Source organism: Lissotriton helveticus, chromosome 4_1, assembly GCF_964261635.1.
Source record: "Lissotriton helveticus chromosome 4_1, aLisHel1.1, whole genome shotgun sequence".
NCBI classification, from domain to species: domain Eukaryota; kingdom Metazoa; phylum Chordata; class Amphibia; order Caudata; family Salamandridae; genus Lissotriton; species Lissotriton helveticus.
In genome coordinates this window covers 716,011,324-716,035,730 of record NC_136063.1, presented here as the reverse complement: position 1 = coordinate 716,035,730, position 24,407 = coordinate 716,011,324, and the positions used below count along the sequence as shown (strand labels likewise).

General features: G+C 47.4%; 1 protein-coding gene across 1 annotated transcript in view; it reads right to left on the bottom strand.

Annotated features, from left to right (window-relative positions):
• LOC144828830 (ras-related protein Rab-10-like) overlaps window positions 1-24,407 on the bottom strand; it is a 116,284-nt gene that overhangs the window by 60,101 nt on the left and 31,776 nt on the right. Inside the window, exon 3 of the mRNA XM_078687357.1 lies at window positions 16,222-16,360. Within this exon, the coding sequence (XP_078543483.1) occupies window positions 16,222-16,360 (139 nt within the window). The remainder of the gene's footprint in view (window positions 1-16,221; window positions 16,361-24,407) is intronic.

Here is a 24,407-nt window from a genome sequence, read left to right as displayed (position 1 = left end):
TGCAGAATGAGTATAAATTAAATTTCTGCATAAATGTAATGCCCGAGATGGTCCTTATATGGTTCTTCATTGTGAAGCATTTTTATCATCACACACAATTAATTGATTTTTGTTTCTATCGTTAAGAATGCTTGTATTCACATAATGATTCACAATGGTCTAAATAAAATATTCTTTCAGAACCATTGTTTCCTTCTTTCAATATACCTTGTTTCCAAGTTAAATAAGGGTTTTAGCCCTTGTGCTGTGTCTTTGTTCCAGACGTTGGTTGATGCTTTGCGTGTTCTTTATCTACTTTAGAGACACAAATAGTGAGACTCCCCTTTCGAAGTTAGTGATCACTCTGCTAGTCCTTTTTTGACCTGTAACCTAGTCACAGCAAGAACATGTGCTGAGATTCCTAACATTTCTGCATGTGTCCTAAACTTCACTTCAGACCAGACTGAAGTCTCTATGTCACTCCCAGCAAACATTCTACAGGGAGGTCTGAATGTATCACAACCTTCTTAAGGCCAGTTACCCCTCCCCAGGAAAAATTAACAACTGCCATACTATGTGTGGTAGTGACATTGCTAGCATTGGTCACTTGGTAAGTCTCTCCAAGTATGACTTATCCAGGGTCCACAAAGTCAGGTATCACCATTGTGACACTGGCACCTGTGTGCCTGAAGGCCGGAGCCTTTTTCTCATTGATTAAAGGAGTTTGTCTGTACGTGCCCAGATTACTGGGACTCGCAGAGGAGGTCATGTCCATGCCTCCATCACAGATCAAAACAGCTTGAGTTGGCACTCTGACTAGGCCAGAGTCCATCCCAGTTGCCAGGGTTAACCCTACTACACCCTTCTGATGAGACCCACCACTTGGAGCTGTACTAGAGGGAACAGTTGCCTTAGGGGCAACTGTGGCTGGAGCTGTCTCCTTATTGGTGCAATCACTAGTCCAGTGACTATTAACCTTACAAACTTTGCACCATGGTTTTCTTTGGCCTTCTTTCTTTTCAGATTGGGGACCCCCACCATTAGAAGCTTTTTGGGGACCTTGCAAAGACTACTGGTCTTTAGCTTTCTCCCCAACCTTTTGGTCTTGCTTCTTTTGGTCACCACCTTGGTTCTGTACCTTCTGCTTTACCCTGGTTCTGACCCATTTGTCTGCCTTCTTTTCTAATTCTTGGGGAGAGGTCAGATCAGAGTCAACCAAGTGCTGATGCAACAACTGGTTCTGACAGTTATTAAGTATCTGTTCTCTCATGATTAGATTATACAATCCTGTATAGTCACACACGTTACTGCCCAGCAACCAGCCCTCCAGAGCCTTAGTAGCACAATCTACAAAGTCAGTCCAGTCCTGAGTCTGTGTCTTCTGGGTATCTCTGAACTGCAACCTATACTGTTCAGTGGTTAGGCCAAACCCATCTATCAGAGCACTCTTCAGGACTATGTAATCCTCAGCATCCTCTTCTCTGACAGTGAGAAGCTTATCTCTACCTTTGTCTGCAAAGGAGAGCCATAAGATTGGTGCCCACTGCTCCTGGGGTACCTTCTGTACTTTGCAGGCCCTCTACACTGCAGTAATCCATTTGTGGATGTCATCCCCAGTCTGATAGGGAGGGACAATCTTGTTTAGGTTTATATGCTCAAAAGACCTATCCCTACCACTAGGGATATTGCTGCCACCAGGGGATTCTATCCCCATCCTTTTTCTCTCTCTCTCTCTCAAGAGCTAGGGTCTCTTTTTCTAAGGCAATTTCTTGCCTCCTTATCTTAAGCTTGACTTCTCTCATTCTAGCTTCATGTTCCCTCTTCTGAGGAGAAGTTCTCCTACTATGAGCAGAGGCAGAGGACCCTACAGATGTACCAGAATGGTCAGATTCCACTGAAGATGATCTTTCCCTTCTAGCACACCACCAGGTCTACGTGGCGGGATGGAGGGAGGACCATTTTGGCCCACTTCATCTCCAGGTAGACTTCGATTCCCCAGGTTGGGTCCATTGACATCACCCTGGTTTGCATCCTCAGAGTCCTGGTGGGGTAACCCACTGGGATCCTCTTCAGTTGATGGTTGCACCCCCTCCCCATTACATAGTCTATCAGGATCTGATGCTTTTTCCAAGTCATCTAACACTAAGATATCTATCAGGTGGTGGGGCTTTGTCCTTGCTTTAATTTTCTTGTGGCACACAAACCCCTTAACTCTTGAAAGGTGAAAGCGTCATATTTAGATGTCTGCCCCTGGCTGACATCTGGCAGAGAGACACTAGCTCCTGCCCTTAAAGCCATGACTAGTAAGGTGTGGTGTGTGCACCTACCTACACATCTTGGTTTCCTACTAAACCTCTCTAGGAGTTGTAGTCAGGGTGTGCTAAGCCCTTAACACCTACAACTTCTAAGTTCAGTAGAATTTATGTATTTTAAGCTTGATTTATATGTACCTACTGGTACCTTAATGTGATTTTTCAAATGATATTCTCAAGATTATCTGGTAAAACAATGCAAGCTGTAATCCCAAATGCTGCACACCAATGTGAGTAGTTGGCCTGGTATATGATGTCCACTATTCTAGTGGGCACTTTGCACCAGTCCAAACGACCCTTATTGATGGTAGGTTGTAAAGTCAACCTTATAGAAAGCTATCCTATTGGTAGCTGTGGAGAGCAGCCTTCAGGCTAAGACTTAGAGGTGAGTTAAGCAAGTTGTTTTACCAGATATAGTCTCTTGAATGATCAAATGAAAGTACACCACACAAGGTATATATCAAATATATATGTATTTAATCTAAACACAACCCCTCTGGATTCTTTATGAGGTCAGAGGTAAAAGTACAATACAAGGAACTTAATTAGCATACGATAAGTTGCACAGTATACGTTTTGTCCTAGGGGCCTCACAAACCATATACTAAAATAGAGGTATAAGAACCACATGAGGGATAGAAAGCAGGCCTAGGGCCTGTAGAACCGATGGGGCAACCAGGAACCACCCAAGGTAGGGACGCAGGAGGCCCAGGGGGGACGCATGCAGTGTCTAAACACAGCTGCGGATTACCATTGACTTTCTATGGAGAACGAACAAGTTACAATTTTAAATATTAAGGGCACCTAGAGGTGAACTGCGATGGAACCCTTTTAGACTAGGACACTTTGAGAGTCAAGACCCATTGGAGGACCAGAGTACTTGTGTTACCTCACCCAGGGAAGTCGGGTGCATAGGTGTCTTTTGGTGTCGGGTTTCGCCGTCTGTTCCAATGGAGAGCTGCGAAGAAATGCTGCAGGCGACCATAGGAAAAGGGTCCGGGTGGATCGGAGATGTGAAGAACCTGAAAGCAGAGGGGACAGAGTCTGGGTCACTAGCCAGTGACCAGGATGGCAGAAAGAAGTTGCCAGCCAATGTCGGGTGCTTAAAGGTGAAAGAGGTGAAGCTTGACTCCTCAGCCACAAGGACCAGGAGGCATCGACGATGACCAGGAGCTGGATTCGAGCTGTCCCACGAAGGATGTCGAGTGCTGCAGCGTCGGAATCTGGATTGAACCCAACAAGCCGTGGCAACAGCAACCCATGCAAGATGAAGAGATTGGCTTCGGTTCAGACCAGCAAGGTCTGGGGGACTCCTCCTTTGGAGGGGAGTCAGAGCACAGCTGGAGCAACCAGAAAAGCTCAAAGAACAAAGGATTGGCCTTTGTAGGGGCTCACTAGCCAACGGACTAGGAACCAAGAAGGCGCCTCGAGCTGAAATGCACAAAGCGGGCTCACGGAATACTCGTGGAGTGTAGGCCTCTAAGCTTCGGTGCAAAAGGTGCTCGGGGCAGGGGCTCCAAATACCCCAATGCACAACTTCGGGATACCTCGGGAAGTAGGCGCAGTTGCAAAAATGCAGGATGTCCAGGAGTTCCAGTCCCATGTCTCTCGTGTCAGCTACGGGTCTCAGCTTTGCTGGGATCTCGGGCCAGCCTCAGAGATGTCTGGAAGTCCATGTCCTGTGTTGCAGTTTCTTCGGGATCTGGCGGGGGCCTCGCAAATGCAGAAAGGCAAAGATGCTGTTGGTGCCTGTTTGAACAGGGTGGTCACTTCGTCTTCCAGTCGATATGGAATGTCAAAGGTCCAAGATATATGTTGCAGAGATTCGTCCAGGGTAATCTAAAGTCCTAGGGACTGGGCTCCTATTCTTATAGTAAGTTTAGGGGTTGGACTAACTCTAGGGTTCAACCTATGGGAGGACCTGGGGAGGGGGTGGTTACACCCCTTCCCCTTTGTCCAGTTTTGCGCCAGAGCTGGGGCAGAGCACCCCAGCAACCGGTTTGAACTGGGAAATGCATGGAGCACCTTGTGTGCCCCAGGCAGTTTCTGAAAAGCATTCACTGAATGCAACCCACCCTGCCCCAATAAGCCAAAGCCTGCCTGGGGAGGTGCTTGCCCCTCCCTGGACAGAAAACCTATTGTCCAGGCCTCCCCTTCTGGAGTTTCATCCAGCAGCAGGATCATGTCTGTGGCAGCTACATCCATTTTGTGATGCTGGGGCTCTGTTTAACTTTAATTGGGTGTACCAGTGTGTACATGTCTTTTCCCTCTAGGAGGGTGGAATGGTACCCCCGCAGCCACAACTGGCGGGGGGGGGGGGTAGTATTCCAAAGTGTTTGACACCAAACACGACATGTTTTGATAAAGCCAAACCAAATTTAGCATTAACCGCGAGGATTATAATGCACTTCAGTGTATATGGTATGGTTATATCATAGAACAGCTATAAGGAGATAATTCCGAAAGCTTCAGAGGGGCTCAACTCACGCTTGGGCACCCTCTCACACAAAACCAAGCACTCTGCCTTCAGGATTGTCAAGACCTGCCATAGGAGTGACTTATAGGTTAATATGTGTCTATATGTAAAGGTAGATATAGGTATACTATATCTAAGTAAGGGGTGCTTACACCACCTTACCCAGGCTGCAAGTGCAGACCTGTGGTGCCATTTCGGAAGGCTGTCCAGGGGTGGCATAATACATGCTTCAGCCCCTGGTAGGCCTCTGGGGTACCTATGCCCTGGGTACCTAAGGTACCATATACAGGGACTCACAAGGGTAACCCAGTAATCAATTTGGTATGTACCTAAAGTACATGGTATCAATTTAGAGAGAGAACAGCTAGGCTGTGGTCCTGATTAGCAGGGCCACAGCCATACTAAAGTCGAAAAACCAGGGAAACACAGCAAAACGTGGGGGTTACCATAGGAAGCAGACCCTACTCTCCTACAGGCGTTGATGGCCTTCTCGATGACTTTGGCTGGGAAGGGGAGCAGAGAGATGGGTCTGTAATTCTTGAGGTCAGTCTTGTCAGCAGAGGGTTTTTTCAGCAGGGGGTTGATCTCTGCCTGTTTCCAGTCTTCAGGGAAGGTGGCGGGCTCGATGGAGTAGCTGATGGTGTGGCAGAGTTCAGAGGCAATGGTGGCGCCGGCTCAATTGAAAATGTAGTGTGGGCAGGGTTTCATGGGGGCTCCGGAGTGGATGGTGTTCATTATCCTTAGGTTGTCGTCAGAGGTGAGGCAGGTCCAGTTGAGCAGGGTCGGCTTGGATCTGAAGCATTTGGGTGCGGTGGTTGTGTATGGGTCCTGGGTTGCAGAGCTGTGATAGATATCTATGATCTTGGGGTGGAAGAAGGTGGCAAATGTGTCACATAGGTCTGGGGCGGGGGGATGTCTGTGGCAACTGTGCTGGGTTTGGTGAATTCTTTGATCACAGTGAAGAATTATTTGCTGCTGTGTGCGTTGGCTGTTTTCTTTGTGGTTCTGATGAGGTGGTGGTGGTGTGTGGTGACACCGGTTTTGAAGGCTGCGTGGTCTGCCGAGGTCTTACTACTCCTCCATCTTCTCTCAAGCCGTCTGTAGGTGCGCCTGGACTCTTGGAGGGCAGGGAAGAAAAAGCAGGCTTTCTTGGAAGGCTGCTTGCCGGAGGGTTTCATGAGGGGAGCCAGTGTGTAAGAGCAGTTAGAGATCCATAGGTGGAAATTGTGTGCTGAGGCATTGGCAGCCGTGGAGGTCGGCGGTGGCGTTTTGCGGAGAGAGGTGACAAGTTGATCTTCAGAGACCTTGCTTCCAGCTTCTGTGTGGGTAGCGGTGGGCGTGGTGGTGTTCGGAGGGTTTGGTGAAAGAGAAGTGGACTATGTATTGTGGTAGGCAAAATAAATCCAAGAGGCCAATTTTGATAGCAGGACAGAAGCTCGAATTTGCCAAGCCTTTTTCTTATCTTGGGATACTTTTTGCCCAAAAGGAGACGTGGACCCAAGCTGTTTCTGTCAAAAAGCTTGAGCTTTTTCGATCGACCACTGCTCTTAAAATCTTCTCAAGTAAACTAGTGACTAGACCCCCTGCAGAATTAATTCAAATCTATAAAGCCAAATGCGTAGCTGGTGCTACCTACGGTAGTGGGGTTTGGGGTTTTGCAAACTCCGCCCCTATCCAGGTTGCTGAAAATTCTTTTTAAAATATATCCTGGCACTCCCCAAAAGCTCCTCTAATTTTAATTGTCACTCAGAATTAGGTCTTTCTTACATAACAGACCTGATTAAAATAGAGCCAGTGCTGTTATGGCACAGACTCTGGACACAAGAAGCAACACACTTAAACAGAGATGTCCTGATAGACATTTTAAAATTGGAGGGTGCTACTAAAATACCATGGGTGAAGTATGTTTTTAATTTTTTTAAAGATATTGGGAGAGAAGAATATTTTCTGAATCCTATGGATATTTCAGCAACCTTACGGAAAGATTTGAAGAAGGAGTGTCTAGCCCTTTTGGATTCTCATAGGACTGCAGCGGAGGTCTTAAAACCTTCTGTCCAGCAGCATCAATTGGTTTTAGAAACGTTTAAGATTCAGCCCTACTTAATATATGTAACTAATAATTATGAGTGCTTTTTACTTTCGCGCTTTAGATTTGACATTTTCCACAGATTGGTTAGCTTTCCTACGATTACTAATTGGACGCACGATCTACCTCTTTGCCCTTGTGACAGGATGTATGACATTACAACGCATGCTTTTACATCTCATGCCTTTACAACGCTGTTTTTACAACGCATGCCTTTACAACGCATAATACTTTGGGGCGCTGGATAGAGAATAGTTTAATTTACTATTCCAACTCCAGTCCCCGTGGATAGTAGGGAAGGTGTTGGATAGTAAATTAAACGTATTCCCTATCCTAGAGCGCCCCCCAGCGCAATGCGTTGTAATGGTTTGCGTTGTAAAAGTTGCATCGTAAAGGCACTGCTTGGTAAAAGTTGCGTTGTAAAGGTTGTTTCCCGTTACAATATCTCGCCCCAGAGTACCATTCATGTATTCCTATTTTGTAAATTGTATGATGATATGAGGAAAAATGTTCTATCGCCATTTTTAAGAGAATTAGGACTTCGTCATTGCCGTGCGGCGATGATTAATATTCAAGCACTTGACAATCATGTATGTGTAGCAACAACAACTTTGTATTTAAAAAATGTGATGACTATTAGGAAACGTATGGTCATATAACTGCACTTTATAATTTTAATTGTTTTTCCCCCTTGTGCTTGACTTCTATGAATTTAATGAATTCCTGTATTCTTATATATGTATCTTTTTAATATTGTAAATATGCAATTTTTTTATCTGTACTTTTATGATTGCATCTAACAATCGAATAAAGATATTTTGAATTGAATTGAGAAGTGGACGCAGTGGTGGTCAGTCCAATGTAGTTCGGAGGTGTAGTCAAGAGAAACCGCTAGAGAAGACTGCAATACCGTAGTATGGTCTGTAGTTCTAGTACAGTCAACTATGTTACAGACTTTGTTATCATGGAACAGACAGTGCCACAACAACACAGTATGTGGCCATACTTCAGACAGTAGTGCTATGTAAAAGGACATTCTTCTCAACCTGTGTGACACAGGCACTGTGTAGTTCTTCAAGTGCAGAATCAACAGCACTTATTTTATTCTGTGCAATAGAACTAAAGAACCCCCACCTGATGCTCTTGTTTACATTTTGCAAATTATTTTGACCTAATTTCCCAAAGGAAAATGATATGATTGGTAAATATTGCCGAGTTCACAGCAAACTGTTTCCTTGAAGGGAATGATTGTTGTTAGTTTACTATGAAAAAAATTAAACAGTGGTACATTGCGATACTGCATAGCAAAATGAGACGACAAACTGGCATTGAATCTTTGTACATGGGTTGCAGGAATTAGGCGTCAGCAAAGAGACACCTATTCAACCGCAAATATAACTAACTGTGTGGGGTGCCAATAAGTCCATGAGAAAATGCAGAATTTTTCACCTATCCATATTATCACATCAGCAGAAAAGTGTCTAATTATCATGAAGAGAAAAAAAACTTTAGATTTGAAATAATCTTAGCTTTTCATTTGACAGCCAAATGTATTTTGGAATTTGTAGTCTTGGCTACACTACATGCCACAGATAATACAACACCAACCAATAGCTGCAGTGCGATCCGACATGTATGTGAATGACAGCGACAACAGCCCATGCATGAAAAAGTGACATCTGTTGTTAAAGCCAGTTCTTGCTTACAGGTGTTATACCTTCAGAAAGGCATACAACTAGTTTTTATTCATTACGTCAATGAGGTGGGAAAACATAATTTCAAGGAAATCACTGGTCAGACTTCAACACATTTGAATTGGAGACTTCCAATCCCCACTAAAGAGCTTTTGGTGTTAATAATGACATGTTAAGGTACAAAATAATATGCATATGAGCAACTCGTACAGAAAGATTTCTGTATGGAAAAAAGCAAATGGAAAAAAGCAAAGGATTTCCCAGAAATCATCATGAAATGCATTCCTACACTTTTGTAGGCGCTGATGTTTTACTTAGTTAATCATCTGCAGGTCATTATCAATGGTGCATTTGGATAGGACCTACTATATAGGGATATAGGGGTGTTTGTCAGTATAATTTACTGTAGAAAGCCCATAGGGCTAAAAGAAGATGTAGTGCAAGCACTTGATGCAAGGGTATTCATGGCTGCTGGGGTGCCAATTAAGTGTCTAATATCAATCAATCAGGTGTTTGTTAACCCCTTGGGCGCGGCCACCTGTGAGGGTCTCAAGGCACTGGGGTGAATTGGGGGGGGGGGTCAGGTTCCAGCCCATCAAGGAGGGTGTCTGTCGAAGAGCCAGGTTTTGAGGTTTCTCACAAAGATGGAGAGTGATGTTGTCTGTCTGAGGTGGAGCGGAAGGGCTTTCTAGGCTCTGGCAGCGAGGAAGGAGAAGGAGTGGCCTCCCGATCTGGTCTTTCTGGTGCGGGGAACCACGGCGTAGGAGAGCTGGGCCGATTGTAGGGTCCTTTGAGGTGTGTGGAATTTCAGTCGGCTGTACAGGTATGCTGGTCTGGTGTCGTGGAGTGCCTTGTGTGCGGGGTGAGAATCTTGAAGGTAATTCTGGCCTCGATGGGGAGCCAGTGGGGTATGCGCAGGTGCTGGGAGATGTGGCAGTGTCTTGGCAGGTTGAGGACCAGTCTTGCGGCAGCGTTCTGGATGTTTTGTAGCTTGTAGGTGAGGTTTTTGTTTATTCCGGCGTAGAGTGCGTTGCCGTAGTCGAGTCTGCTGGTGACGAGGGCATGAGTGACGGTCTTTCTGTGCTCGAGGGGGATCCGTTTGAAGGTCTTATGTAAGAGGCAGAGGGTGTGGAAGCGGGAGGATGAGACAGAGTTGATCTGGCGGTCCATTTTGAACTCGGAGTCCAGGATGATTCCAAGGTTATGTGTGTGGTCCGTGGGGGTGGGTGGGCTTCCAAGGGTTGGGGGCCACCAGGTGTCATTCTAGGCGTCAGGGTTTGGGCCCAAGATGAGTACTTCTGTTTTGTCGGTGTTGAGTTGTAGGCAGCTGCTTTTCATCGATTTGGCGAAGGCTTCCATGCCTTCTTGAAAGTTTTGGCAGTGTGGTTTTGTTGGATAAGGAGAGGATGAGATGGGTGTTGTCTGCGTACGACACAATATTGAGTCCGTTGGTTCTGAGGATGGGGAGAGTGGAGTCATGTAGACGTTGAAGAGTATGGGGCTTAGGGAGGACCCCTGGGGGACTCCGCAGGTGATAGGTGTAGGGTCCGAGAGGAAAGGGGGGTGTCTGACCCACTGCGTTCTGCCCGTGAGGGAGGAGTGGATCCAGTCGAGGGCCTTGTCTAGGATCCCTGTGTTGTGAAGTCTGCGTAGTAGGGTGCGGTGAGAGACTGTGTTGAACGCTGCTGAGAAGTCAAGGAGAATGAGGGCTACTGTTTCTCCTTTGTCCAGTAGGGAGCGGATGTCGTCTGTTGCCGCGAGGAGGGTGGTTTCTGTGCTGTGGTTTTTTCTGAAGCCGGATTGGGAGGAGTCGAGGATGTTGTGCTCTTCGATGAAGGTGGCAAGTTGGGTGTTGAAGGCTTTCTCAATGACTTTTGCTAGGAACGGGAGCAGGGAGATGGCGTCTGTAGTTCTTGAGGTCGGTGGGGTCCACCGAGGGCTTCTTCAGGAGGGGGTTGATCTTGGCGTGTTTCCAGTCGTCGGGGAACAAGGCGTTCATCAGGGATCGGTTGTTGGTGTGGCGGAGCATGGGTGCGATGGTGTTGGCGGCTCTGTTGAAGATGTGGTGGGGGCAGGGGTCCGTGGGGGCCCCGGAGTGGATTGACTTCATTGTCTTCAGTGTGTCTTTGGTGGTGAGGGCTGTCCAGTTGTCAATCGTTGGCTTAAGGGTGTCGGAGTGGTTGTTGGGGGTTCAGTGGGTTGCTTGTCTTTGTCGAAGTTGTCGTAAATGTTCTTGATTTTGAGGTGGATGAAGGTGCTGAGTTTGTCACAGAGGTTTTGTGCGAGAGTGATGTCAGTAGACTCGCTGGTGGGTTGGGCGAACTCCTTGATGATGCTGAAGAGTTCTTTGCTGTTGTGCGCTTGTGTGGAGATTCCATCTTCAATTGCCTTTTTCCTAATTTTTCTGATGAGTTGGTGGTGAGCGCTGGTGGCGGCTTTGAAGTCGTTATGGGCTTCTGTGGATTTGGAGTTCCTCCAGGCCTTTTTGAGGCAGTGGAACGTGCTTCTGGCCTCTCGAAGTTCTGTGGTAAACCATTTGGCTTTCTTGGCGCGAGTGTTGTTGTTTTTCTTGAGAGGGGCTATGGTATTGGTGCTGTCGGAGATCCATCTGTGTAGGGTTTGGGCTGCGGTGTTGGGGTTGTCATCTTCCGCGATGGTTGGGGTGGAGTTGCTGAGTGAGGAGGTAAGCTGGTTGTCTGTGATTTTGGTCCAGTTTTTTCATGGGAGCAGGTGCTGATGTATGTGGATGGTGGGTATTCTGAAGGTGAAATGGACGCATCGGTGGTCAGTCCACGGGATTTCGGTGGTGTGGCTGAAGGTGATGGAGTTTCCTGTTGTGAAGAGGGGGTCGAGGGGGTGGGCTGCTGAGTGCTTGGTTCGGTCTCGATCTGGCGGAGTCCAATTTTGTGGAGGATGTCCAGGAGGGATGTGATGTTGGGGTCCAGTTGGTTGTCGAGGTGGAAGATGAGGTCTCCCAGTAGGGTGTAGTTGGTGGATGTGATGGCATGCGGGGATATGATGTCTGTGATGGAGTTGGTGAATGGTCCGCGGGTCCAAGGGGTCGGTAGATGAGGGTTCTTCGGAGGGTGGTGGTGGGGCTGGCCAGTATCTTGAAGTGAAGGTGTTCCATCAGGTCTGTGGGCTCGCCGTGGAGAGTGCTCAGGCGGAGGGTGGATTTGTGGACGATGGCGATTCCTTCTCCCGGGCAGGTGGGGCGGTCTTTCCTGGAGATCTTGTATCCTTGGCAAATGCCGATGGCGATGTCCGGTCCCGAGGTGGTGTTGATCCAGATTTTGGTGAGGAATGCTACGCCCGGGGTGGTGATGTCGAGGAGGTCCCAGATTTCGGTGGCATGTTTGTGCAGTGATCTGACGTTGAGGAGGATGCATTGCAGGGTCTCGGGAGTGTTCTTGCGGTCGGGTTGTGCTGGGTCTCTGTTCCTGGCGGTGCTGTAGGTGTGCCGGCAGCGGTGACAGCTGAAGGGTCCGTGGGTGTCGGCTGGTGATGCTAGCTTGCAGTTGTTGTTGCGGCTTGGGTTGAGTGTGTGGAGTGTTGCTGGGTCGTAGCGTTGGCAGCGCGGAGGTCCAGGGTTCCTGGGCGCTGGACGCAGTCGGGTCACGGACGGCACAGGCAGGCTTGCTATTGGCATGGCAGCGCAGCGGCCGCCTTTAAGTAGGGGTCGGGGGGGCTAGACAGCTGGGAGGGGAGCTGGATTGCGCTGGTTGTGCTGGGGGGGGAGGGGCCGCAGGGGCAGCAGCGGCGGGGAAAGCGGGAGGATAAGGAGGAATAAAGGAATAAAAAAGGAAATAAAAGGAAATGAAAGTGGGAAGAAAAGCAGAAAAGTGCAGCCAAGAGGTTAAAAAGAGGGAAAAAACAAGTGGAAACGGAGTGGAAAACGGAGCAAGAGAAAAGGAGACAGAGGTTCACTGGACCACCAGGGATGAGGCACAGGTAAACTTGCGGGTGGAGGAGGGCCTCGAACACCAACATTCAAGAGTGCAGGGGCTCGGGGGGAAGGCCTCGCTTAATGGTGGAGCTGCGAGGGTGGGAGAGCAATTTCACTGACAATGAGTCAATGCTCTTGCTCACACATATATTAGCAAATAGTATGTAAAAACCTAACAGAAATGTGGATTTGCTCCAGAGAAATATTTTGTGAGCAAGGACTGTGCTTATAAGTTGCCAAGAAAGCTATATTGCTTACTGGTGTGAAGTAACTATAACAATATAGCAAGGTGTATTACATCTATGATTTGTGGGTTGCTCAGTGTTGAGAATAACAGGACAAAAGAAAGGTCAGTTATATGTGGAAAGGAGTATGACATATTGTTATATATGTTAAAAATGTTGACCACTTATAGAGCCCTGCAGTCAAGGAACAAATCGGTGGGACAAATGATTAAGTAAAAATATTGGACAAGTGACTGGGCTTAACTTTTGCAAGTACTCTGGCAGATCATTCCAGACCTGTGGGAGGAGGACAGAGAACGCTCTACCCCCTTTGGATTTAAGGCTATACCTAGGTGAGACTAGCCTACAAGCCTCAGATGATCGCAGAACCCGACCGGGAACGTACTTGATCAAGCGATCTTCTATATATTTAGGTGTCTCACCATAAATTGCCTTGTGGCCTATACAAAGACCCTTAAACTGCACTCACTGTTTAATGGGCAACCAGTGCAATTTATGTAACAAAGGGGTGGCTTGCGTCCTCCTAGTGCATCCGAAAATAAGCCTAGCCGCATCATTTTGTACAACTTGCAGTCTCCTGAGGAGCTTCTGGGGGAGGCCGAGGTAAAGGGCATTCCCATAGTCCAGCAGAGAGATGACAGTGGCGGAAACAATTGACTGCAGCGCAGATGTGGAAAGGAGGGGAACAAGTTTCCGTAACTGCCTAAGTACATCCGTACAGATTCCCACAACAGAGGAGACCTGACAAGACATGGAAAATTCCGAATCAATTTTCAGCCCCAAGCTTTTTACCGCTGGGACTGGCACTGGGACCACTCCCAATTCTGAGGGCCAGAAAAGGTCACACCAAGGGCTATTTGTTGGAATAATAAGCACCTTGGTTTTATCCGGGTTATTTTCAAGGAATTGGCTGCCATCCATTTTACAGTGAACCTGAGCAGATAGAGAACATAACAAATGAGAGGACTGAGAGTGGTCAATAAATTAAAAGTAATAAAGATATTCAATTATTTTAGGTAGAGTGTGCTCTTGAAGACAATTCATATACAAGAACAAAAGAAACATGGAAAGAAAGTCTGAAAAAGATTTTGATAATGCATTCTATTTTTATTACTGCTTATAAGCGATGATCAGGCAAATTTTATCATGTGAAAATCCAGATGCCTGCTGGCAACTGAGTTTTTCTATATGTTCAGATGGCACTCTTTTCTTTAGCATTTAGTTATGCCAAATTCCAATTCAACCTTTGTTCAATATATTTACAGTGCCCACGTCTTAACTGCTACAAAATTGAACCAGCCTATGGAAGGGTAACACAGCTCATATCACCATAAAATCAACACTGTGCTTAAGCAAACACTCTACTTTCAATTCAAGAAATATTAGGGAATGCTGAATTCCAATCTCACAAACAAGTAAACACTTGCCTCACATCTCATGAATAAAAACACATAGCAAGATAGGGAGCTGCGGTCCGTGCAGGTTACATCAGTGGGGCCTCGTTGGGGGGGGATTTCAAGGGACGATGCTGAGGGAAAATTAAATAAATGATTAATTTTCCGTCTGCATTGTCCCTCAAACCTCCCCCCCAACCAGGCCCCACCGATGTTACCTGCACGAACCGCGGCTGAAGACAGTGAACTCTCTTCACACTTACCACCTTGAGAACGAAAATCCAATAAATATTCTTGCGAAAATCTGCCTGACTTCAGGCTTGAAATTGACATCCTATAGAATATCCTAGACCCATAGGTTCAGGACTATTAAGATTCAAAATGTATCTATCTTAGATTCTTTTGTGCTCCACACCACATAATCATTTAGAGCCTGATTACGAGTCTAGTGGTCCAACCGCCCTATTAGGATTTTATTGGTCAGACCGCCATTGAACCGTCGCAACCGCCAAGGAACCATGTTCCCTGGAGGTCCCATTTCAGTCTGAGGGCTGCAATATGCTTGGTGGTGCCGTGAGGCACTGGCAAACATATTACGACTTTCTTCACCGCCAGAAGTGTCATGGATGTTCTTCCTCCGTGTAACTACTGTTGGTGAGGAACGAAAGGGGGCCCTCTCTTGCCCTAGTTAATGGGCATGCATGTAGGGGGGCACATGTTGACCCCCATGTAGATTTGCACCCCCAGTTCCTGCATGGATTAAGGATCCCAATAAACAGCGCCACTGTGGGATTGCCATGCCGCCCACCCAACAGACCACAAAATTACTTGTAATCTGGCATGCGGGCAGCAGCGACTCTTAGCGGTGTGGGGGTGACGTGCCACCTGCTCCAGCACCTTCAACAGTTTTAATCAGACCCTTAACACATTGGCCGTGCTGCAAATTCCGCCGCGGTGTGAGGGGGCGGGGATGGGCGTGGCACTCAGGTACCCAGGACGGCTCCCGAATGGCATGAGTCACAGTAGACGTGTGCTCATGATGGCCGGGAGGCATCCAAACTCCACCCACCAATTAATTTTCCCGCAAAGGTGAGGAATTAACCACGCGTGGGCGGAGCGGCAACGGTCAGACCTGAGCATCGATGAGGTTAATGGCTAACCAGTGAATAATAAGAGTAATGTATTCGGAGGTTTCCTAAAGGGGTTGAATGAATTGGTTCTACAGGCAAACATCTCTGTTGCTATCAAAGTGTGTTATTTCATAGGTTTACCTAAATACAGCAATGCGTTTTATTCTTTCTGAGAATTCGATATATTTTCTAAACACATTGGTGTACCGAACTTCTTGCATTTTGGAACATGACAAGCTCACTAGTTAAAATTCTCATGTAGACAAGTACAACAGGACCTATTCCCTAATGCATTTTGGAACATGTATGTTTGAATTCTTGTAGTATTCTTTTAGGTACTCTTACATGCCTTTTGTGAATTGACACCAAATATCAACAATGGGAATAAAATGGAAACATTCAGTCTACATTCGAATGTAATTAGTACAAATTAAAAGGCAATTCTCTCATTGCACTTTTAATAACAGGGTGTGTGACATTTTGGGGCTGATTCAGAAAAGGATGAAAGAGTATGTTAAAAAATAATTGCTGCAGTAACTCTTCCCGTACTCATAAATGCTTTTGTGAATTGGCGACAACATATTTAAATAAACAAAATAACATTTTAGATTATTTGCACAAACACGATATTAAACTTTTTAACAATGTCTCATGCATGCCTGCATTTAGAGTCAGTGGAATTACGTGAATATGCAGTTGTGGCATTTCCGACAAAATTATGGGTTTACCACACTTCCACAGAATCCACCTTTTCCTGCATATTAAGCAGATTTCTACAAATTATTTCTTGTTCAAATAGACCAAAAGTGACTAAATAAATTGCGACATGTGAGGTCGTGCTATGTCAGGCCCCTGACACAGTTTAACTGTTCACTTTTCAGTTGCTGATTACTGTGTACAGGTGTTAAAATGGTATTAATAAGGTGACACGTTTGCCCAGTTCATCGTGAAAGCCTTACCTGACGGATATCCTTCATCCAAGTTGATATATTTTTAAAAGAATCCGGGTTTGTGATGTCATAGACTAGAACAAATCCTTGTGCTCCACGAAAATAGCTTACACTTAGCGTGTGAAATCGTTCTTGTCCTGCAGTGTCCCTGTAATCATAAAACCAGTACTTTATTTAAAATTGCATTTAATACGTCTAAATAAAAAAAAGGTACATTTACTAGTAAATGCAGTTCACACGGGTATCTATTTACCATAGTTCCTTGTGCAGTGAACGTGACATGATTTACCCTCTTAACCGTGTTGAAATCCCATTGTTGACCATAGTCTCGCCATTTGCCAAGTATCAGCCTCTTAATTACAGCTGGGGGAAGGACGCAGACTAAAACTACATGACTCTCACTGCCCTGTCTACCGTTTTAGGTTGAAGCCTGCCTGACAGCACTGCGGTCTAGTTGCTAAAGACTTACTGGGGACATGCCTATACCGGACCAAGAAACCAACGCTTCCCATAGGCTTTTTTTCCTCACTCTTATTTTTTTGCTTCCTATTGGATGGTTTTATTTGTTTTAGCCCATCCAACTGGTCCTTGCCCCATATGTGGAGCACAGCAGGTTTACCATCTCTCTGACTGGCTCCTTTTATTCTTTCAAAAGTGTCTGATTTTCAGGAACATTTTCCCTTTTTTTTAAAAAGCACTCTATCAGAGTGTATGTATTTCACGGGTTCTCTAGGCTTTCCCGCATCTTCCACGACATTTCTTTTCAAAACATTTAATTTCCACAATTTTGTCCTTTGAGCCACTATTATGTACTACGCTTTCACTTTTATGCAGCTTTACCCTGTGAGCTGCTCTGCAATAAGCTTTAACTGCACGTTGCGGTCTTTCTTGTTCCTTCGCTTCCATCCTGTGTCTCTGGGCCTGCTCCTGCTCTCCTGCCTCTGACTCCAGGAACAGGAAGCAAGCAGCCAGGCTCCATCCCCTAAGGCAATCACAATGCTGAAATGCAGCGTTGTGATTGGTCTGAGCACCATGACATGACGCTCAGCCAGGGGCTGGAGTGGTGGGCATGTTCTCCATGCAAGCTGTAATGCAGCCTGCATGGAGGATGGGGAAAGTGCATATGACTGGTTTGGGTGGCCCAAGAGGGACGACCAAACAGTCATTGCGCACTTAGAAGTGGGCAAATCACTCCTCCCCTGCTCCGAGAGCAGAGCAGCCCCAGCCACTCGCAAACCAGCAGGACACGAAGTCTAAAATGATAATAACACAAAGTTATTATCATTTTATGTTTCTACTTGGCACTGCTTAAAAGCAGTGGGGCTACGCTCCTCTGCCATAGGAGAGCCATCACAGGGTACATATGCTTTTAATTTTAAGTTTCTGACTGCTTTAGGGAAAAATTAATTTGAGCCTGTGGCATAACTCTGTGGCAAATCATATTTCAAACAAATGTAATTAGAACAATCGCATTCAAACAGATGTCTTTAAGAACTTGGAGTTCCAAACAAATGCGACACGCCTTCAACCAACAGGTTCTGCTATTAGATTGTTTGCTTTATTTGGGGATTAGGGATCAGATCAGATCTCAGATAAAACATATCCAACTTCAAATATATTAATTGGTAGTGGCAAGAGTGGTACATGGAGTGTCAAACAAAAAGCCATACAATAATATTTGTCATTTTTATAACTGTTGTCATGTTCTTGTTGGTGGAGTGTGAGATTCCCTATAGCAGTGGTTTGATCCATCTGCCTGGTATTTGAGATGCTATTCATTTAAAAATAATTCGCCCATTCCTTCTGGTTCCTGCATACTCCGCTCCTAAATTACTATTAAAGTTGCGTTTCTACGTATGACTATTTAACCATGTAATATGGGTGCAAAGTTTCTCATTGGGCTAGTCCAGTGCAGAACCAATCCTACTTTCTATTCGTCGAGACACCTAAAGGACACAGTTCTAAAAGTAGGCAAAGTCTCCCTCACATGATGTAATCCACCTTACTTATCTGGATGCCACTTCTAATATTTCAGTACATTTAATTCAACCTATTGTGCCTGTGCACGTTTTTGTCACGGTCAGAAGCCCTGGTCATGTGTGGCTGCATACTTTGCCCAATAGTGGACGGCCAGAATTAATTGCCGGCCTGGTGTGGGGTGAAGTCTAAGTCACTATTCTAGCATCCCAAACCCATCACTCACTGATGGACCACTTTATATAGTGTTTGACACTGCAAGGGGCAAGTCTATCTTTAGTCTCTAAAAGAACCACAACTTGCCTATGGTGTCAGACATGCGATCCTGTGATGAATGAGAAGGGACACACAAAGGGTTGTTACATGAGGAAGCAGCAGGAGCTGTTTGCTCCACACCTGCTCTTTGTAGGGCCCCGCTGCCACTAATTAATTCATTTATATATAACAAAAGCAGGATAAGCCTGCCGTTGTGATATGCTCATGATGAGGTAGGTATCAAACCACCACTAGATGGCAGCATAAACTGGTACTGCCTCGAAATACGTCCAAGTACATTTTAGTCCTTTTTAAAAACGCCCTCATCCAACAGAGGCGCCCCACAGGGGCCCTGCAAGAGGTGAGACCCAGGCCTCACACAAGTTTCTGACAGGCCTGAACACAGGCTTCAAACTCCTTATTTTTTTCATGAATCTTTTTATTGAGAATAGAAAAGGGTCCAAGGGAAGGAAAGGAAAAAGAAAGTGGATATACAGTAAAACAAAGCATTACTACACCGAATGACAACACAATTTAGTTAAATTAGGTGACAATTTGATTGAATGACACAGCATTATTGATTTGTGAGACTTTCCCCTCCTTCTGTATCTCCCGCTAGTCTCCTACCACTCTTCTAGGGGGCTGTGGCAGTGTACACAACCCTCCCCGAACGTCGTTCTATTTACCCCACACTCTCACCCATTTCCCGGGGCATCCGCTATTTGTGTAAACCATCTTTCCTGCCACCATATATGCGTCCATGTCCCTTTCCCTGTCTTTGAGGCGTGGGGGCGTTGCCACTCCCCAATTGTGAGCTATGTTACGTTTCGCGAAAATCAGGCCCAGCTTCATCTATATTTTGCCATTTGTTGTGATGGTTACTTCCTCCCATATGTTCAGGAGGCACCATTTTGGCATTGGGGTTATTGATGCTTCCCATGTTTCATTAATTTTTGTTACCCACAGCCCTCCAGTAGGATTCTGTGACAGGGCATTCCCACAGAATATGGAAGAAGGTGCTCCTTTGATGGCACAAACGGCAACAGTTCTCAGTGTGTGCTCTGCCCATTTTCAAGAGTGTAGTGCAGGTGTAATAGATCCTGTGCAAAATTTTGAGTTGGATCATCCTGAATCTGGCCTTAATGGCTATCTCTCTGGGTGAGCCTAGCGCCTCCGACCATTTATCCTCATCTAAGTCATCTATGTCTGTTGCCCATTCGTCTCATAATTGTAAGAGTGTGCCGGGCAGATTATTTGTTAGTTTTCTTTACGTAAGTGAGGTTGCTTTGCGAGTCATGTACCCATTAAGCAAACAGTCTTCAAGATGGGAGTACTCTTGAAGTTCATCACCCTTGGGAATTGCCTATTGCCTATTGTAGTGTGTGCCTTAAAATTCTGATTGTGCCAAACTGTATTCCATATGTAGGTCCGAGAAAGGGAGTGTTGTGCCACGTATCCGTAAGTCACCAATTTTTCGTAGGCCTATTAGGTCCCATTTGTAGAATCCAGGGCATCTACCTAGTTTCTCAAGGCCTTTCGATTCCCATAGCGGGGTGGATTGCATCAGCTTGTTGTTCCAGCCCAAATGCATGCCAAATTTTTATTGTGATGCTCGTGGGATTCAGTTGCTGCGCCTTCGGAGATGTCGCATATGGGGCTCTTGGGTACCCGCCGGGACGCATTGCCCAACGGTTCATATGGATTGAAGGCTCGTTGTCCGGTAGGTAGACCCACTAGTTGGAAATGGTTAAGTGTGAGGCCCAGTAATACCTCTGTATGTCAGGTAATTCAATCCCACCATCATACCACCCTGTGTTAACTTTAAGAGCAATGCGTGCTGAACCCCACCCCATAGGAGAGTCAGTAGTGGATAATTTATTGCCCCAAAGTATTTAGCTAGGACTGGATATGGTGCGTTGTGGAGGGCATTTAGGAAATGTGGTAGAGTCATCATTTTAAAAAGAGCTGCCTTCCTGAGAATAGATAGTGGTAGAGCACTCCAGTGTTGGATATCTGCCTTCATCCGTTCAAGTGGTGGGGTTAGATTTTTGGTATGAAATAGGGCGGGGGTCTGCGTGGCAAAGATTCCTAAGTATAACAAGCCATCCGTAGTGATTCGTATGTTACAGCCTCTGGAGAGCATGGGCAGGTGTCCGTGTAGTATAAACAGTAGTGATTTCCCCCAATTAATTGTGTATCCAGAGATTTTTCCAAAGTTCTTTATTATATTAGTGACTCGGGCCAAGTAGAGTCTGGGGTCCGCCAAATAGAGCAGTATATATCATCTGCATAAAGCGATATCCTGTCCTCCCACGGAGGGGCCCAGTGGAGTCCTCGCAATATGGGATCCACTCGTATCCCTAATGTGAGGGGCTCCAGGACCATGGCAAATAGGAGGGGTGAAAGTGGACACCCCTGACGGGTGCCAGGCCGCAATGTGAAAGTATTGGAGGTTTCTCCATTGACTGCTACTTGGGCGAGTGGCTCGGTGGTGTAGAGGAGCGCACCCAGCTGAGGAACTGCGGTCCAAACCCCAGTTTTAGCAGCACTGCAAAGAGATACGGCCATTCTATGGTTTCAAACGCCATACTGGCGTCCAGGGGCAGGATTACTGCATCTTCCTGTATAAATTGCGCTCTACGTAGTACACCATGGACTCTAAGATTAAGTGCAGTGCTTCTCCCTGGCATGAATCCGGATTGATCAGGGTGAACCAATCCTGTGATTACTTTTAAGAGACGGGAGGCTAGAAGTTTTGCCAGTACTGTAGTTTCAACATTAAGGAGCGATATGGGCCTATATGAGGAACAATCTTCTGGTGGTTTTCCAGCTTTATGGATGACTAAAATTGTGGCAGTGCGTTGGTCCCTCTGGAGGATAACCCGATCCCTACTTTTGTCCCACATCCCCAGAAAATACGGAGCTAGTTTTGTTGCAGAGTTCCACTGGTAAGCCGTTGGGCCCTAAAGCTTTGCCCGTTTTAGTCTGTGAATTGTCTGTATTACTTCCTCTTGGGTTAGGTCTTCCTCAAGAAGGGGCTTGTCTGCCGTTGTGAGAGTCGGCAGTGGGATGTCTTTTAGAAACTCTTGTTACTCTACACGGGTCACATCCCTGGACGGGGAGTACAGCTGTTTGTAATATGTAGCAAACTCTTCTACTATCTCTAGCTTGTTAGTTATGGCTTCACCCTCCTTGGAATGTAGTTTGTGTACCCAGTTGTTTGCCCTTTCTCTCCTATCTAGACAGGCGATGAGCCTTCCAGCCTTGGCTCATCGTGGTTTGTGCCCCAGTGGCCTCCCGCCTAGTGAGCTCACAATATTCCATCTGCTTGAGGGTTAGTCTGTGGGGAGCGTCAGGGATATTTGTGTTTTTAAATTGGGTCCCAAGTGAGCTTATGTCTTTTTCAATAGCTTCTATTTGCGCCCTTTTATCTCTTTTGTGCCCAACCTCTAGGGATATTACTTGACCTCTGATGACCGGTTTTTATGTCTCCCACAGCATCACGGTTAAATTTACTGAGGCTCCATTCTTGGTAAAATACTGCTCGGTAGCTATTTCTATTGCTTTACGGATGGGGAGGTTTGGGCAAGTGTGTGTTTAGCTTCATACGTTGGCGGAGATGCAATTTTGCCCCCCCATAGACCGCCCATTTGGGTGCATGATCTGAGATATTTCTTGATATGTCTTGGTAGATGTCTAATGGTGCAGTATTGTGGCAATTCCTGGGACAGCGACAGGAGGTGATCAATTCTGGAAAGGGAGCCATGTGGTCCAGAGTGAAATGTGTATTGCTGCTCCCCAGGGTGATGGGCTCGCCATATGTCAATTTAGAAAGTCTTTAAATGTGACCGTCCCCCTAAACTGTGCAGAGCGGGCCAGAGGTCCATGGCATCATTGAGGGCAAGGTTCAGGTCGCCCCCCATACAGAGCATACCCTCGGGGAGGACCAGCAATATTTCACTTAGCTCCTTCAGAGTGTGGTTTGGGAGTTTCGGTGGGCAATATATGCTGATAGGGTTGATGGGTGTTCCCCCCTATGTCTCAGAGATAACCACATATTGTCCTTGTGTGTCGAAGTGAGTGGTGTGAGTTTGGAGAACCAGAGTCTTTTTAACTAGTATTCCCACCCCACTGGAGCCAGATGAGTAGCTGGTGTGAGCCAACATTTTGTATCCCCATCTATCTAGTGCTTTGCTCTTGTTGTCAGTCATGTGTGTCTCTTGGAGGAAGACAACACTAGGCGAATTACGTTTTATGTATTGGAGTACAGTTCCTTGCTGTATTTTGTCACTGTTAGACGGGGACCCTGAGGGTCGGCCGGATACCGAGGGAGAGATCCCCGAGGGGGACCGTCTCCGGCGATCGTACAGACAAGTACCCTCCCTCCCCACAAACAGGCACCACACCCAGTCGAGTTCAAGGCTTTATATAAGGTTCTTAAGGCAAGGATATCAGCGATACAGGATAACTTGGACCCGGGGGTCCTCTCACTTCTAGTCTCTGTAGGGAAAGGGGGTAGCGGGACAGTCTTGGTACCGGATCGGTACAGGTAGTGGTAAAAGGCGAGCTCACAATCCTCGAGCTGGAGGGTCTGTGGATCGGGCCGCGGCAGCGCCAGCAGGCCAAGGTGATAGTCTCATAAAGCAGAGGGCCGCGGCAGCGCCAGCAGGCCAAGTCGATGGTTTCACGAGGCAGAGGGCCGCGGCAGCGCCAGCAGGCCAAGACGATGGTTTCACGAGGCAGAGGGCCGCGGCAGCGCCAGCAGGCCAAGACGATGGTTTCACGAGGCAGAGGGCCGCGGCAGCGCCAGCAGGCCAAGACGATGGTTTCACGAGGCAGAGGGCCGCGGCAGCGCCAGCAGGCCAAGACGATGGTTTCACGAGGCAGAGGGCCGCGGCAGCGCCAGCAGGCCAAGTCACGGATGAGTTCTTCTCGGGTCTCTCGACTCCAGGATACAACTGCCTTCCTGGTCTGGCCCTGCCCCAGTTATAGGTCTGGTCCCCTTTGATGTCCGGACCCTCGCGCCTGGGGGCCGTGAGGTCCGGGATGAGGGAGTCCAGACACCCAGCAGGGGGGTGGAGCCAGCGCCCAGGCGGCCTGGGGTGATCGACACCTGGCGGAGGAGAGCCGTTGACGATTCCTTCTCCCATTGACTCGCCAAGTGGTCACTCTGCCTCCTGGGAGGATGGTGGGGCCTCGATGTCGGGGCCGGCCGGGCCCGGGGTTAGGGTCGAGTTGAGGCCACGCGGCCTCGTGCTGCAGTGCCCCAAGATGGCGGCCGGGTCGATGTCGTGGGGTAGATGGTGACCCGGGCCAGCTGGGTCCGGAGCTGTTGTCTTGTAGTGGAGGGATTGCAGGGTACTTCGGGTGGTCGTTTGTGGACTCTGGCTGGGGATGCAGGGAGAGCCAGGGTCCTGGTCCCATTGCGGGGAGGGGGGACAGCTCGAACATGCGGCCTGTCCAACATGCGGCCTGTCCAGCTGAAGGCGGGGAGAGTCAGCCATCTTCCTGGGGACTCTCCTCGCTGAGGCGGAAAAAGCGTGACAGGCCGTCGGCGTTGGCGTGGTCCTGGCCTGGACGATGTTCCACCGTGAAGTCCATCCCCTGCAGGGAGATGGACCAGCGCAACAGCTTCGGGTTCTCCCCCCGCATTTGCATCAGCCATTGCAGGGGTCGGTGGTCTGTTTGCACCCGGAAGTGGGTGCCGAAGAGGTATGGCCGGAGCTTCTTGAGTGCCCAGACTACGGCGAAGGCCTCCCTCTCAATGGTGCTCCAGCGCTGTTCTCGGGGCAAGAGGCGTCTGCTGATGAAGACCACCGGATGGTCGACCCCTTCGGTGTTGAGTTGGGAGAGGACGGCCCCCACACCATGATCGGAGGCGTCCGTCTGCACAATGAATTCCCGGCTGTAGTCGGGAGCTTGGAGCACGGGGGCCGTGCACATGGCGGTCTTTAGCTTCTCGA